Source organism: Limulus polyphemus, unplaced genomic scaffold (assembly GCF_000517525.1).
Source record: "Limulus polyphemus unplaced genomic scaffold, Limulus_polyphemus-2.1.2 Scaffold49, whole genome shotgun sequence".
NCBI lineage: Eukaryota > Metazoa > Arthropoda > Merostomata > Xiphosura > Limulidae > Limulus > Limulus polyphemus.
The window spans coordinates 1,155,818-1,170,854 of NW_013665659.1; the positions used below are offsets into that span (position 1 = coordinate 1,155,818).

Consider the following 15,037-nt stretch of genomic DNA (forward strand, 5'->3'; position numbering starts at 1 on the left):
TTCTCTAAAAAAATGTTTTGGCAAATGTATAGTTTGCCTAACTTTTAATTTGTTAAATTACCATAATGGGAATTTAGTACTCATTCTGTTATTTTAATTCTAAAACTAATGTGTCCACCTAAAAGCTTCAGTTTTATGTATAAGTAATGAACATTTTAAATTCTTGGCTTTAACAACCTATGTTCAGACTTTGCAAGCTCTCCTGGTGTGTCCTCCATTTTATAATTTGCTGAACAAGTTAACTGGTGTCCTGGGACAGAATCGCACAAAGTCATCAACTCCTATTTTAGACAGTTTGTAAGTAAAATGGCAAATCTTGTCATAACCTCAGTAGTTATTCTGATCAAATGTGTTGATTGCTGGATACTATAATAAAACCAAACATAATTCTTAACACTGTTCCTGACCAGTGTAGTGTCAATAATTTTGAGAAGTTTTCTTTCTCTGTAATCTAAAAAGAAATGTATTATTTGAGTAGAAAATAATGATCTTGTTGTGGTAAACATTTAGTTACCTTTATGTTGTAGCAGAATAGCCCCAGTTTATGAATGCTTAGTACCTCTATAATACTTGTATTTTAATAGAACAACATTAGTCATGTTCTGAAATGCTTTATTTAATTTTGTTTAGAGTGGAATTCATGCAAGAATTTCCAACTGTGCCGCTTGTTGGCAGGAACAAGAGAAAAGAAGATTTGGCTATTGGAACTTCTTTTGAGCCTGGAAATGTTTATAAAATGTTAAATGTGATCAAGTCGGAATGTGTGAAGGTGTGTGTGTGTGTTTGTGTTTTTTCATTTAGTTTTCTTTATCAGTTGTTTTTGAAAAGAACCATAAAGTCATTAAAAACCTTTCTTGTGATTTTTGACTAGTGTTTTCTAAGTGTGTACAGAAATTATGAATTCATTTTATTTGTCTTCTTTTGTTCTCTTCTATAGTTGTTTGGTTTTATATGCTCTTGTAAAGTTTTCATTCGTATTGCTACTATTTGTTTACTGTTTTCAACCCTACTTAAAATCTCATTTGCATAATTTAAAGTTTTTATGATTTTAAGTTACAGTAATTTTTTTAATGTGTGTGTGTCTCAGATGTTTTTAAATTTTACTAGCCTTAAATTTAGGTTGTCTATCATGACTGTTTTTTGCTCTCTTTATTTATTTTAAAAGTTTAAACAGTTTAAAACATTTTCAGAATTAGTGTCATATGTAGTACTTGGAAACTGGGACAACATCACAAGTGTGTCACTTATATGCAGAATTATAGTGAATTGTTTAATTAAACTGTTCTTTTTATTGAAGTTATGGGTTGGAGTGGATCTGAAGATCCAAGGTTTAAGCCATGATATTCTGGGACATTATAACTGTGACAGTTGATTGGCGCCTTCCTTCTGTTCTTTAATATATCTTTTTAGCCCATGTGTTACCTAAAGGTGTTCAAGTTGAAAATATTAGTAGAAATTATCAAGATTACTGTTAATTTGTCACTGTTTTACTGGTATGTTAATATACAAGCTCATTTCAAAATACACTTCAAGATCCTTTTTAGTATTCAGATTATATTATGGCTAAGAAATTATTGTAGCTACTAGATAGACTACAGTAGAAAGGATCATTTTAATTTGGTAAGTAAAGGTTTAACTTAATTTATACAAGCATTGTAAAAATGAATTATTACTATTTCTGTTTTATTTTTTGCTTATTTTTGTGTGTGATTTCAAAGAAGAAACATTTGAATTAAAATTAGATGATTAACTCTTAATGCAAATATTTAAGACAAAAGTGATGCTATTATATATGTGTTTTTGTGTGTATGTGGAATTATATTTTTCAGATACTATTAACAGTTGAAAGTGAATGAAAGGGATCATAACCATTTTAATGTGTTCACATTCTGTAAGATAATTTTATTAAGGTTGGGAAAATGGAAAGTATTGTGGTTTGTAGTAAATTTTTAGTTCCTTTATCTGTCATTTGTGTATAAACAGTTTTACGTTTTAGTCAAATCTCAAAATATATTTAGGTTTGTATTTTTCATTCTTGAGCATTATTTTTCTTATCATTAAAAAATATTCTAGTTTTGTTAATTTTTTTGTTTTTCAAACAAATTACTTGTAGGGTCGTCAGGAAGATGCTGAAGAATTTCTGAGTTGCATTTTAAATGGGCTTCATGAAGAAATGCTAGCCATTTTGAAAACTGTTAGGAGACATGAAGAGAATCCTGGTGAGTACCAACTCTGTGAACTTTTAGGAATAGTTGTTTGTTTCATAGGTAAGCTATAATTGTTATGCAACATTCATGTTTGAATTCTGTAACCTTCTCTATACTATCCTTCAAACATATTTATCTTTGGTTACTGATGAGGAGTGTAATTCTCTGAGACTAGTATAACCCAATGACACACATTGATCAAAGTATGGATTGAACTGAACCTCCCTTGAACTTAGACTTTGAAATTAATCAATTTTTGGAATACTAAGTTTATTTACTATACTGTCCTTGCCATTCATAAACTGACACTGGCCAAGAATATACAATTGCAATCATTTCAGTGACTGTACAGTGAGCCTAAATCAAGAAAATGCAAAGTATTTGTTATTATCAGATAATATAAACTATATATCATTCATTGAGTTCTTGATGTATTTTTAAGGTATGCAAGAAAACAGATATAATCATTAGTGATTCCAAGAAATACTTAATAAAAATTATACTTAATAATTCAATAATAAACAATATGCCTATAATGAAAAATCATAAAAGGAAATGTAAAAATTACTTTTAACATTTGTTTTTGATAATTGTCCATTTTGGTAGTTTAGGTTTAATAAAATGATGTATGGTTCTATAAAGGCAAGTCTTTTGAATTGCCACTACAGAATCAGTAACTTGTTTTATAAAGTATTCTGTGATCTAAACACTGTTGTTACATTCATTTACAAAGAATTATTCAAATGTTGTATATTTATGTCATACCAAATGTTACTGAGATAGTTTGTGGTTGCATAATAAATAAATACAACAGAAAAAATTCCATTTAAAATGTTTGTAATAATGAAAATAATTTTAAAGTTAATTACTTCTTACAAAACTTAACAGATATATAAAATTCTGTGAAAATTTTTGGATAATTTTAAACAGTGTTTTTTAAAGTTCATAATATAGGCTGATAAGTAATGAAGTAGATATAAAATACAGGTCTTCTTGATAAAACTTGCAGCAAGCTCTTGACAGGTTTAAAGTATTGGTTACACTTATTAAGTAAACTAGAAAAATAAATATCAAAAGCTATCCAAAGTACTCATTTAAAGCATGGAGAAGACATAGGAACTTTTGGGGGATAGGCAGTTACATGGTGGTCAGATCCTGATGTTGACCCAGTTGATATTGGCCAAAACATAAAAGTGTGAAAGGAGAGAGAGAAAAAGATATCCCTCTGGGGACTGACAGGGGGTTAGATCCAAATGTTAAACCCCTATGTCACTCCTCAGTGTGGCCTGATGAAGTTTGGTAGGGATCAATAAAATAATGGAGAGTTAAGGGTGCATGCCAAAGTTGTTTGATATAAGTCAAACAATGTAGGTGTGAAAAATGGATATATAGATTACACATTTACTTTATATTTGTAGATGAGGATGGGTGAAATGGGTTAAATATTCACGCATGTAGCTTGGCCATGTATTTGAAAGGTAAGGTTGCTAAAAAATTTCAAGCAAATTCTTAACAATACTACCAAATTCAGATTCATTTTTTTGGATTATTTCATGATTAGTTACTGCTAGAATGCATAAAAAATGTATATTATTTCATATAAGAAAGTTTTCTAAAAATATTATGCTATATGAAAAAAATTTTCAATCTTGTAATAATGTCCAGTGCAGAAGATAGAAATTTTACCAAAAAAAAGTTTTATACTAATATATTAGTTTAAAGTTGTGTAGCTAAATGTGGGATTTCCAGTCGGTGAATTCATATATATTTGGGTAACTTTCTTTTAATCTTCTAATGCCTGATGTTGACATTGACAGTTTATTTCATTTCGGGTTTTAACTCTTTCAGCATGGGCTCAGTCCCTGGGACCGACCTCATAACCAGTTTATGCTTGTTGTAGTTTTCATGCTATAACTTTTAAATTAGTAAGCTAATGTTAACGAAATTTGGCCGATTATCAATAAACATTACAGTGCTTTCATACGCAAAATATAAAAAAATGTTTATTAAGTCTTAAGGTTTGTAAAACGATGTTATTCTCTTGCCTTTTTTTTTTTCACATGTTGCCCATCTATCATGCAAAGTAAATTTCATTTTAAGATTAAAAATTCTTTTATGCATTAGAGAGTTTTCAAATTTCACATGCGAAATCTTTATAATATCTGGATAGTTATCAAACATTTCTTTAGAAAAACTTTATGTTTTATCTGTTATTCTCAGTAATTAATCTCTGTACAGGTTTGGTAGATTTGACCAATCTCACAACCACCATAAAAGAATTAGGAAATAAATATAAGTTCCTTTTTCTCAATAAGAATCTCGCTTTGTGGTGAGCATTACCTGTCCAGGTATGCTTAATGTATCTCAAATATGCACTGTTCAGCCTTGATAAAATACTATATACCCATGGCTAGTAATGCACATTGTTGAAATGGGATGTTCCACAAGAGTGCTAGGAGGATTATGTTGAATGAGGTGATGTTTCTCTCTCTTGAGCTCCATCTCAAGGAGTTCGTGGCCTGAGATGTATGGTTAATTGTAGATTTGTACACATGTGCCTGTTTTGTAGCTCAGTTTGCACAGTATATAATTCCATTCTACTGAACTTGAGTTGAAGACAGTGTCGACCCTCCTCATACCATGAATCGGAGGTTATATTCCTAATACCAATTGGTTTTGGACTGGAGTTGACCTCCCATGCATGGTCTCTTGCACCGTAGCCACTCTACATCTTAGAGTACATCCATTTTAGGTTTTCCCCACATTGTCTGTAGATGTTTCTTTTACAGTCTTTTTTCGATGGATTGAGATTATGATATACTATGGTTTAGATTCAAATCCAACCATTTTTCTCTCCCTTTTGGTTGTGCTCCTCCATCTTTCTGCTCGTGTATGTGACACCTCTTTCCACACACTGAGCACACCAGGTACAGAAGTGGTGCAGTCTCCTACATATGATCCTCTACTACGGGGATCACAACTCTTTCAAAGGATGCTTATTTTTATCCCTCACACCAGTCTCCCAACCTTTTCAGTGTGGGATTCTAGCTATATATGTGAGAAGAGGTAATGTATTGTATTAGAAGTTATGATTTTCCTTTACTGAAAATGTAATTCCAATAAGTAATTACCTCCTTTTACCCTTCCTTCTCACTGAAAACTAGTGCTTTTTGTTTTGCTTAAACTCAAAATGATAATTCAGTAGAATCGAATAGACGGAGTCATGTACATCAAGAGGGTGTGTCGCATGATGATTTACATGCGGGACACAGTTGAATGATTAGTTCATGAAGTACATGGGAGTGCAAAGCTTGTGGCATGCAAAAAAACAAAATTTCATATAGAGGGCAGCACTGAAGGAGAATAGCTATATATATGTGAGTGGAGGTAAATACCTATTGGGAATAAGTTTCCAGTAGAGGAAAATTATACGTTTTGCAGCAAGACATGCACATGAGCTACAATAATAAACTGTTACAAGCTTGTGGTTGTTTAGGATAAATAATTGTAATTTTCTATTGTAGTCTGCAGTCATTCTAGAAATAAAAGGTAATTTAGATTTATTTTGTGTTTATTATAGTAGTTTCAAATTTCGTCAAATTAACCAAGCTTCTATAGTGTTAGGATAGAGAAAGTAACAGATAGAATATGAAGTTTACTGAAAACTAGATATTTATTCATTTAGGAGGTTCTTGAGATAACGTAAATGAAATATGAAAACTGTAAGATGAAAAAAACATTGTTATTCTTAACAAGAAAATAACCTTGTACTTGGACTAGGCAGTCTGGATCAAATTAACTAAAGTAAATTCAGAAACAAATCATTAGTGAAAATAATTTATTGAAAATTTAGATTTTTTGTATACAAAGTAATTGTAATGTTTACTAAATGGTTAGTGAATTCCATGAAGATACATTAAGTAAACTCAGAATTTGTAGTATACAGTACTGTGCAAAAGTGTTAGGACAAGAGAATATTTTGTCATTCTTTCCATTTTATAGGGCTAATTCTTCCATTCCATTACGGAATGTAAATTTCAACACTATGGTAATGCTTCACTGATCCCTGTTGACAATTGAATGGGCCAGGGTGAGAATACTTATCATTCTATAGAATTCCCATATACTTGTATGAAGGACATGTCCTAAGGGTTCTGCTTGAATGAACATAATGATCAAATTTAGGGCCTGAAATAACTGTCATGGTATCTCATGCAGTGTCTTAACTACACAGAAAGAAGCTAGCAAGGAGCTAGTATATGGTACCGGTATATGCTAGAATAAATCAATTCAGTAGCACTCCACAAATAAAACTTGATAAAAACAGTGTTTAATGCTGTATATTAAGTTTTGTTAAACAGTGTTTAACACTATATATCAAGTTTTACTTTAATGCCATGGCCCAAAAAGCATAGACAATTATCAGTAGAGCAGAGAGTTTGCATGAAAGCTTTATGTGATGCGTGTTGGACTCTCAGACAAATTGCTGCAGACTTGAAATGCTCACCCAAACACCCTAGATCGAGATAGGTAAGTAGGAAAGGAAGAGGCAGAACACTTAAACTGAATGATACTGATGTTAAGTATCGTTGTTTATGCAGCATTTGGGACAGAAAAGACTGCCACTGATCTCAAGCATGAGATAAATGACCATGTACTAAATGACAGAAAAGTGTCCAGATCTACAGTATCAAAAGACTTAATAAGAATGGAAGATTTGGTCGTGTAGCAGTTAAAAAAACTTTTACTTTGATCTCCAAATATTGTCAAGGGACTGAAATTTGCTAAAAGTACAAAAACTGGACTGTTGATAATTGGAAAAGGTGTTATGGACGGATGAATCAAAGTTTGAAATATTTAGTTCAAAGTGTAGGTTGTAAATCTGGCAGAAGAAAGGTAAAAGATACCTCAATGCATAGCACCTACCATGAAACATGGGGGAGGCAGTGTGATGGTTTTGGGGTGTTTTTCTGCCTAGGCAACAGGAGGTATTTGCAAAATAAATGGAATAATGGATCAGTGCAAGTACCATCAGACTAATCTGTCATGATATACCCAGTGGTTTGCATATTATTAGTAAAGGATTCTACTACCAAGAAGATAATGACCCCAAACACTCATTCAACCTATGCAGAAATTTCTTAGCTAAGAAAGAAGCTGCTAGATGCAATGGCCTCCACAGAGCCCCAGTCTCAACCCTAATGAGTAGATCTGGGATTTGACAAATCAAAAGTTACCTCTAAAGAAACTTTATAGGAGTTTATTAGAGACATTTGGAGTAAAATCCCAAAGGACACTTTGATTAAATATGTTGCAACAATGCCTGAAAGACTGTCTGCAGTTATTAAAGCAAAAGGGGACACATAAAATGTTAATTGTTTGCTGAACTCAAGCACTTTCACTGAGTTTCTGTTGTACTAAATATGAAGATTTATAAAAATTTGAATGTGTCATCTGTGATTTACCTCTCATTGTTCTTTGAAAGTAGGCTGAAATCTAATTTTCAACTTTATCCTGACACGTTTGCATAGTACTGTACATTAATTCTTCAAGTATGAGCTTGGTCCATTGGACTGACCCTGTTTACATAGGATTAATACTGTTTGCTCAATATTTCATCTGCAGAACAGAATGTAAATTGGTTTTCTTTTTTGTCTTCTTGAATTGCCAAGTTATTTCACTTTTTCGGAAAGGTTTTTAGTTTAAATTAAATTTAGTTAACAGTATGCATAAAAAAATATAATAAAAATGTATGAAAGAAATGTGGAAGAAGTAAGTTATTTCTCCCTGTAAATGGAAATGCCAAGATGAAATTAAACCATAGACAATGGAACAGCCTTGGAAAAATAATTGCATTCATTTTATTTTTTCTATACCATTCAAATTATTTGAAATATAAAATATTTAAATGAATCAACATATTAGTCTCACTTTACTTCACCATATCCTGTGTTAGCTAATTTTTGTAACTGTAAGTAGTACTGCTTACCAATAGGCTTTTAATTTAAAATTTGTAACATGGAGACATAATGTGTTATTCATGATGTTCAACAGACCCAAACACTTTTGTAATGAAAGAGAAATATTACGTTTATAGACAAACTTCATTTCATACAGTTTACAAATCATTTCCTGATAGCAAAAAATGAGGTTGTGAAGAGATGTGATGGAAATTTAGTTGTTTTAACTTGTTATAATGCTGACACACAAGTTAATTCAACACAATTGTTTGATACCTTGTTTTGGTTAGCAGTAGTTTATGAACTCTAGAATTATTCATTTACTTGGAATGAACATTCTAATGTTATGTGTATTTGTAGTTATTTTCATACCTATAATTTTGTTATGATGTAACATCTTTGTTACAATAGTTAATAGGAAAGTTATAATTTTCTCTACATTTTATATAGATTATCCAATTCTTGGTACAAGGTTGGGGTGAGGAACAATTTACTAGTTACTGATTGATTGTATAATATTTTATTATAGTTTTAAGAGGTTTTTTCCTTATGTTTAATATCACCTGTTTCAATGCTAAAAGAGTGTAATTAAACTTGTGCATCTTTTTTTTCCAGCTTGGAAAGAAGAATTAGCTGCCAATGGGCATTTAGATGACAATGGGGAAGAAGGTTGGCAGGTGATGGGACCAAAAAATAAAAGCATAGTTACTAGATCTGTAAGTACAAAAACATTTAGCAGTGCATATAATTTGTTCTGTTTTAGTATTATCAAACTTGTATTTAAACATTATAAAGCAATTAATTTACACTTTCACTTTTCTAACAGATATGATTAGAAAACATGCTGAAATTAAGTACCTATCCATTTATCTAATTAAAGCTAATGTTATAATATGCCATCATTCATGAATGCTTGGCTGCCTAACAGGAATGAAGGTATATAGACATGCATTGCTTAAGGTATTATGAGCTACTCATTCCATTCATATAGATGGGAATATGTAATGAAAAGTAAATGCATATTTATTTTGAGATATTTTATAAAAACCACCAAGAAGCAACAAATGGTTAATTGTTTTTTTGCCTTTTCTTCAAATTTTTGTAAACCTTAACACCAAAATTTATCACAAAATGTGAATCAATTCATATAAAAATACATAAATCAAACAAAATCCAGACAACAGTCCTGGCAGGAGATCAGAGGTGTAAAGCACTGTCTCTCACTGCCACGTGCTGCATTCCATCAAAGGGCTTACAGTCACCACTCACTCATGCAGGAATGTACATCCTTATTAAATTTTCAAAACACAATCACAAAGTAATTAGCTTAATACTATAGTATGTGGTACATTTTCAATAGCCATATATACTATCTCATCGGATATCAGGAGCCATAAATCCAATCTCCTACTAAAACTACTGTTTGTTACATCCTAGCTGTTGATGTAATGAATGCGTGAATTCATATCTGCTATCACAGATTTATTGCTATCTTTCTTTTTTATGATTTATTATTTTGGTGAAATATTTTAATATCATTTGACACAGCATCTTATTTTTGCATTAGCAGGTAAGTAAAAAATGAAGATGTCACTAGTAAAATTTATTACAAGGCAGAAACTTATATAATGTGAAAAGGAACTTGTAAAAAGTATAATAAACTTTAAAGAGAAAATGATTTTTATTTGAATGAGTTCCTTAAAAGTACATTTGTGCAGTAATTAATATTTGTATAGCAAATATGATATACTTGTTTTTATTTTCAACAGTACTTGAATAATTTCATGAGGTTGCCATAATTGATCAACCTCTAGAGTAAAGACCATTCTCTATATGGTTTGAAATATTAAAAAGCAAGAGAAGTTTTCTAATATTTGGATTGGTAAAATCATATAATTATGCTATTGTACTTGAGGAAGCTAGTGACATTAATAATCAGAAAGTTATTATACCTTATAAAATATGTTTCTTTCTGTCAGATAGAAAATTTCCTTATCAAAACTTCAATCCTAGTAAGCTGTGTTTTTCAAGCCACCTTAAATGAGATATTGTTTGAGAGACATCATTGGCAAAAAAAAAGGCTTTACTATTGGATATCTTGCCTTGAATATGTTTTGGAACAATTGTGTGTTCCTTTTTCAGGTTATGAACATCCTTGTGAAGCTGTGATACATTCTTCTTAGAGGGCTGTTGTGCAATGTTTTTCTTTATTTGATGGAGATTCTACTTTATGATTGGTTCTGTTTTCATTAGTATAATTCACAAATTGTTTGTTCCTGATCTTTTGCCTTTTTTGGGGTGTTAGTTTCTATTTTATGATATGTAATAGTTTTTGTTTTTATATATATATATATATATATATATATATATTATTACTTACTATCTAGTTTTTGTCTCAGTGTATGGTATGTCCTGTTTCTGTTGCTTGTTCTGCAGTGGTAAATGTGTTTGTTTTCATTAGGGTGATAGCATTTTTATATGCTTTCAAACATTTTTATTTTATTTAAAAAATCCAGAGATGCATGATATTTCATTGCGAAAATCTTCCTAAAATCCTGTAGCACTCAATGTTCATTACAGGCATTAATGTTATTGCACCCTTCTCAAAAGTATCATATTTCTAGAATACAATACACATAATGTACAGGTTTTGTATTTGTGTAATTTGGTGACTAATAACAGGGACACTGTGATATAATAACAGTTCTTAAAAGTTTCTTGATTTTTGTACTACTGTTGAAAGCAGCCTTTATAAAAAATTGTGTTGTATGTTTGCACATTTATTTACTCCTGGCTTATTTTCTGAAAAAGTATATTTTTGCACTGCAAGTATTTACCACAGAGATATTCTAAATAAAAAGTTAGGGCCTGTAACAAGTTACATGGACATTTCTGAAACTTGACCCACTGTGGGCAACCCAGCGTGGGTTTTTATTGGTGTTTATCCTCAAGGAGATTGAACATTAAAAAGGTCGACATCTTTCTTCCGTTTTCCCTGACCTTATCGTGGAATGCCTACCATACTTTTATTGCAGTATCTGCTAGACCTAATTTACACATTATCTTCACGTTTCCTCTGCTGTTCCTATTGTTTCTTTTGAGTTTGGGTACTTACAAGCCTTACCTTCTATGGGCTTTCAATTTTATCTTAGTTTAACTTCAGGCAGATTTTTTCTGGCATTTGTCATTCTTTTTTCCCCTATTGTTGCTCATACCATTAATGTTTCATGTTTCCTTTTATTCAGTGTTCTGTTTACATTTGGGGTTTGTTGAGGGATATCTCTGCTTTTTTCTCTCCATATTGGGATTTTTGCAATCTTCAGTTCATTTCCTCCTCATATGGCTTCTTTGCTTTTGAGTTAGTATTAGGTGTGACACTGCTGTTTGTTTTCCTTTCCATTATTAGGAGGGTTTTACAGTCTGTTCCTTTTCTTCTCTTGTCTCCTTTTGGAGGACATTGCTCCTGTGGGTGGTGCCTGTTCGCACTTCATTTCACATATTAGATCTGCTCTTTTGGGCCCCTTTGCACAATATTCATATTTTTGCATGTCACGTTCTGGGTGCTCTCGCTCTTATTTTGTGGGGGCTTTGTCTTCCATGGCATTCTTCCCACGTAGATCCCATTACTACATCTCTTAACCACCCGTTACCTTTATTTGGTATCAAGTACTTACTCCTCTAGTTGATGTCTTTAGCTTGGATTGGTCACACAGGTACCTGTATGTTCATCCTCTTACTTCTTCTTACATCCCTACCATTGCTTAGGTCCTTCTGATTGCTCTTTAATGGGCAGTTCAACTGTGATTTCAGCGACTTCTCTAGCTCCAACTTTTACCTCCACTGCCTCTTCCTTTATCTCCTGCCCTTCATTGTCCACCAGTACGCCATCCGGACATTCCCATCATTTGTCTTCAAGCTGGGCTCTTATTCAGTCCTTAGTGGGGAGATCAGGTTTATACTTTCAGGTAGCTTTCTTTTAGCTTGTTCCATTCACTCTTCTTCAGTGTGTGTTTATTGGCATAAATGGAAAGTGTTCTGCAGTTAATCTACGAGTCGGGTTTTTTCTCTGCAGATCAAACCTGTGTCTCGGTTGGCTGTTTCTTTCCTGGTTTTTTGACTGTGGGTTATTGGGCAGCCTTATCCCATATCTTAGTTTTTTCTCAATACTGTAGAATTTTTACCTCACCTATCCTAACTGTTCATATGTTCCTTCCGGATTAGTTATCCTCTGTGATTGCCTAACATTCTGACCTGGGATATTAATGTGATCTTTTATTCTCTACTTTACCTTCATTTGCATCGCTTTCCTTGTGTTCCATGTTTAACCTTCCCTTCAAACATAATTCCTTCTCCTCTATGCTTGTGTATGTCAGAGGTCAGATTTGTTTCTCGTGATGTTCCTCATACATTTTTTCAACTCCCTCTCTTCTCCTTTATCTGGAACTTTCCTTTCTACCCCAGATATCGGCAGTTAGGGGAGGTAACTCGTCCTTTTGCCTAATTCCCTTCTTTTCATTTCCCATCTTTTTCTTCATCCCGTTATGGATCAACTTCTTTGTACGGTCTGTGCTCTTCGTTGTTCTATTGCCCTTATGGCTTCTTTACGTGGTGCTCACTCCCACCTCTTTATTCCTAGGTAGTTTTTCTCAAGACAGATCTTTCTCCTACTGCCCTCACCAATTTTGTTCAGCTTTTAGTCCCATTGGCTTACTCCCCTTTGTCATCTTCTTCCCAGACTTTGTTCCAGGTGTCTTTTCATCAGAATTGACCTCTTACCTTTTTCCTGACATCTCATCTCGTTTGGCATGAATAATACACCTAATACTTTCTTCTCCCCTTATCTACACCATATCACAGTTTCTTCCTCACCAGGTTTTCTTTTACCACCTGTGACCCTTTTTCATACTTCAGTGCAACTCTAACTGGGTAAGTTTCCATTCATGATTTCTTTCCTTTCAGGGGTCCTTGCTTCATTATTCACTATTTGTATCCCACTTTGTGGAGAGTGTTGCCTGTCCAAGTATCCTTCAATTGATATCTGCACTGTACAGCCATGTTGAATTGTGCTCTCTTCCATGGATTTGCAATGCTCACTGGTGGGATGGAGTGTTTCCAGAAGATTGCTTAAAGGTGAATAACCTAGCAATGTTTTTGCTTCATAAACATGCCTGTTTCAAACCGTACCACCCGTGGACTGCATTGGTAAATCAGAAAGGGATGGCTGCCCATACGTGCAATACCTTGATTGAATAAATCAGTATGGTCTGCTTTGCAAAATAGGGTTTTGTGGTCATCCGTTGCACTGTCTCCAGTAATATCTAGTGCAGTGTGGGAATCCTTACCACTTTCCAGTTTCAAGCCACTGGTGTGGTTGATCATGGAGGCAACCTCCTGAATGGGTCCCACAAAAAATGGCTATAATCATTCAGTTGGGTGGTGGTGTGCTGCTAATGTAGATGAGAAGTGACATCTAGAGGAGTTGAGCCATCACCTTGCTGGATAACATGGCTTCCTAATACCATTTACACAATCACTGAAGTTGAGCTGTCGAAAATGCAGTTCACTCATTTGATTGGGAGCCTTCATCCTACCACTGTGTGGATGTTGGTATCTCATGCCTGGTGTTGGATTTAGAGTGAACCAATCAACACAAGTCCTGACACATGTTTATGGTTGTCTGTATTCCTCCCTCAATCAAACTCTTTGTGTTGTGGGTCACAGCTGAGGAAATTGGACTGTTCCGGGTCTCTTCATTTGCTGTCCCTTGATGTATCTTATCCCAAGATAGTTCTGGCTTTGAAATGGTTCTGGTTCGTTTCCCTGTCACTGGAGTTAGTTTTCTGATATAGACATCCTTTCAATACTAGATGTCGGTTTGCAGATCGATCTATCAAACGCTACTACATGTGCCATATCCAGATATCGGAGTGATTATCGATTCCCTCCAATCTCTCAAACTTGAGATGAAGATGATATGATCCTCATCCTACACCTTTGTGGATGTTGTTTCCCAGCTGTGAGGGTTTTGGACATAGTTGACATATCCGTACAGGCAGTCATACCCTAACCACTGTATATCTAGGGGTACATTCATTGTTTACCCACTTTTATACCATTCCACTCATATCTGACGTGTATTTCATGTATGGGCAAAGAGTATATCTGGTTCAGAAATGGTGCGGTTCCCCTCATCAGATCTTTGGGTCTGATTCTCTCATTTCCAAGGGTTTCCTTCAGATACTTTCAAAAGATGATTCTGTCATTCCCTCGCACTGGTCTCTCCTCCTATTTGGTGTGGGATTCTAGCTAGTCTTGTGAGCAGAGGGAATTCCCTCTACTCAAACTTCCTACCCTTCCTCCTCACTGAAAACCAGTGCTTGCATATTCTGCCAAACTCGAAGTGATAGTTTGGTGGAAGAGTATAGAGGTAGTCACATGACTACGTCACACTCCATTGGTGGAGAAGTGACGCATGATGATTTGCATGACAGACTTGTTGGAATTACTAGATTCCAATAGAGGGAGCAGAAGGCTTATGGCATGCATTCAAAAATGTTTGCATATACAGGGCAGCACTGAACGAAAATAGCTAATCTTGTGAGAGGAGGGAATTGCCCATCAGAAATACATTTTCAGTTTAGGAAAATGTTAACTTTTGTGGGTCTGTTAGTTCATTATTGATAAGTACTTTAACTCGGTATGTTTAGATTGTGAGTTAAAAATCATTACTACTAGTAACATCTAATTCATTCTGTTTGAGTGTTTTTTTTTGTCATTGGTAACTATGTGTCTTATCATCCTAATTTTCATCAGTGTAGGACTTAATTATGTGTTCTTTGTCATCTAGGTTAGTTTAAAGGATTTGTAAGT

General features: G+C 33.6%; 1 protein-coding gene across 1 annotated transcript in view; it reads left to right on the forward strand.

Moving 5' to 3' along the window:
* LOC106462960 (ubiquitin carboxyl-terminal hydrolase 10-like) overlaps positions 1–15,037 on the forward strand; it is a 60,697-nt gene that overhangs the window by 32,444 nt on the left and 13,216 nt on the right. The window contains exons 7-10 of the mRNA XM_013922933.2: positions 188–297; positions 631–769; positions 2,114–2,219; positions 8,783–8,883. Coding sequence (XP_013778387.1) covers positions 188–297; positions 631–769; positions 2,114–2,219; positions 8,783–8,883 — 456 coding nt within the window. The remainder of the gene's footprint in view (positions 1–187; positions 298–630; positions 770–2,113; positions 2,220–8,782; positions 8,884–15,037) is intronic.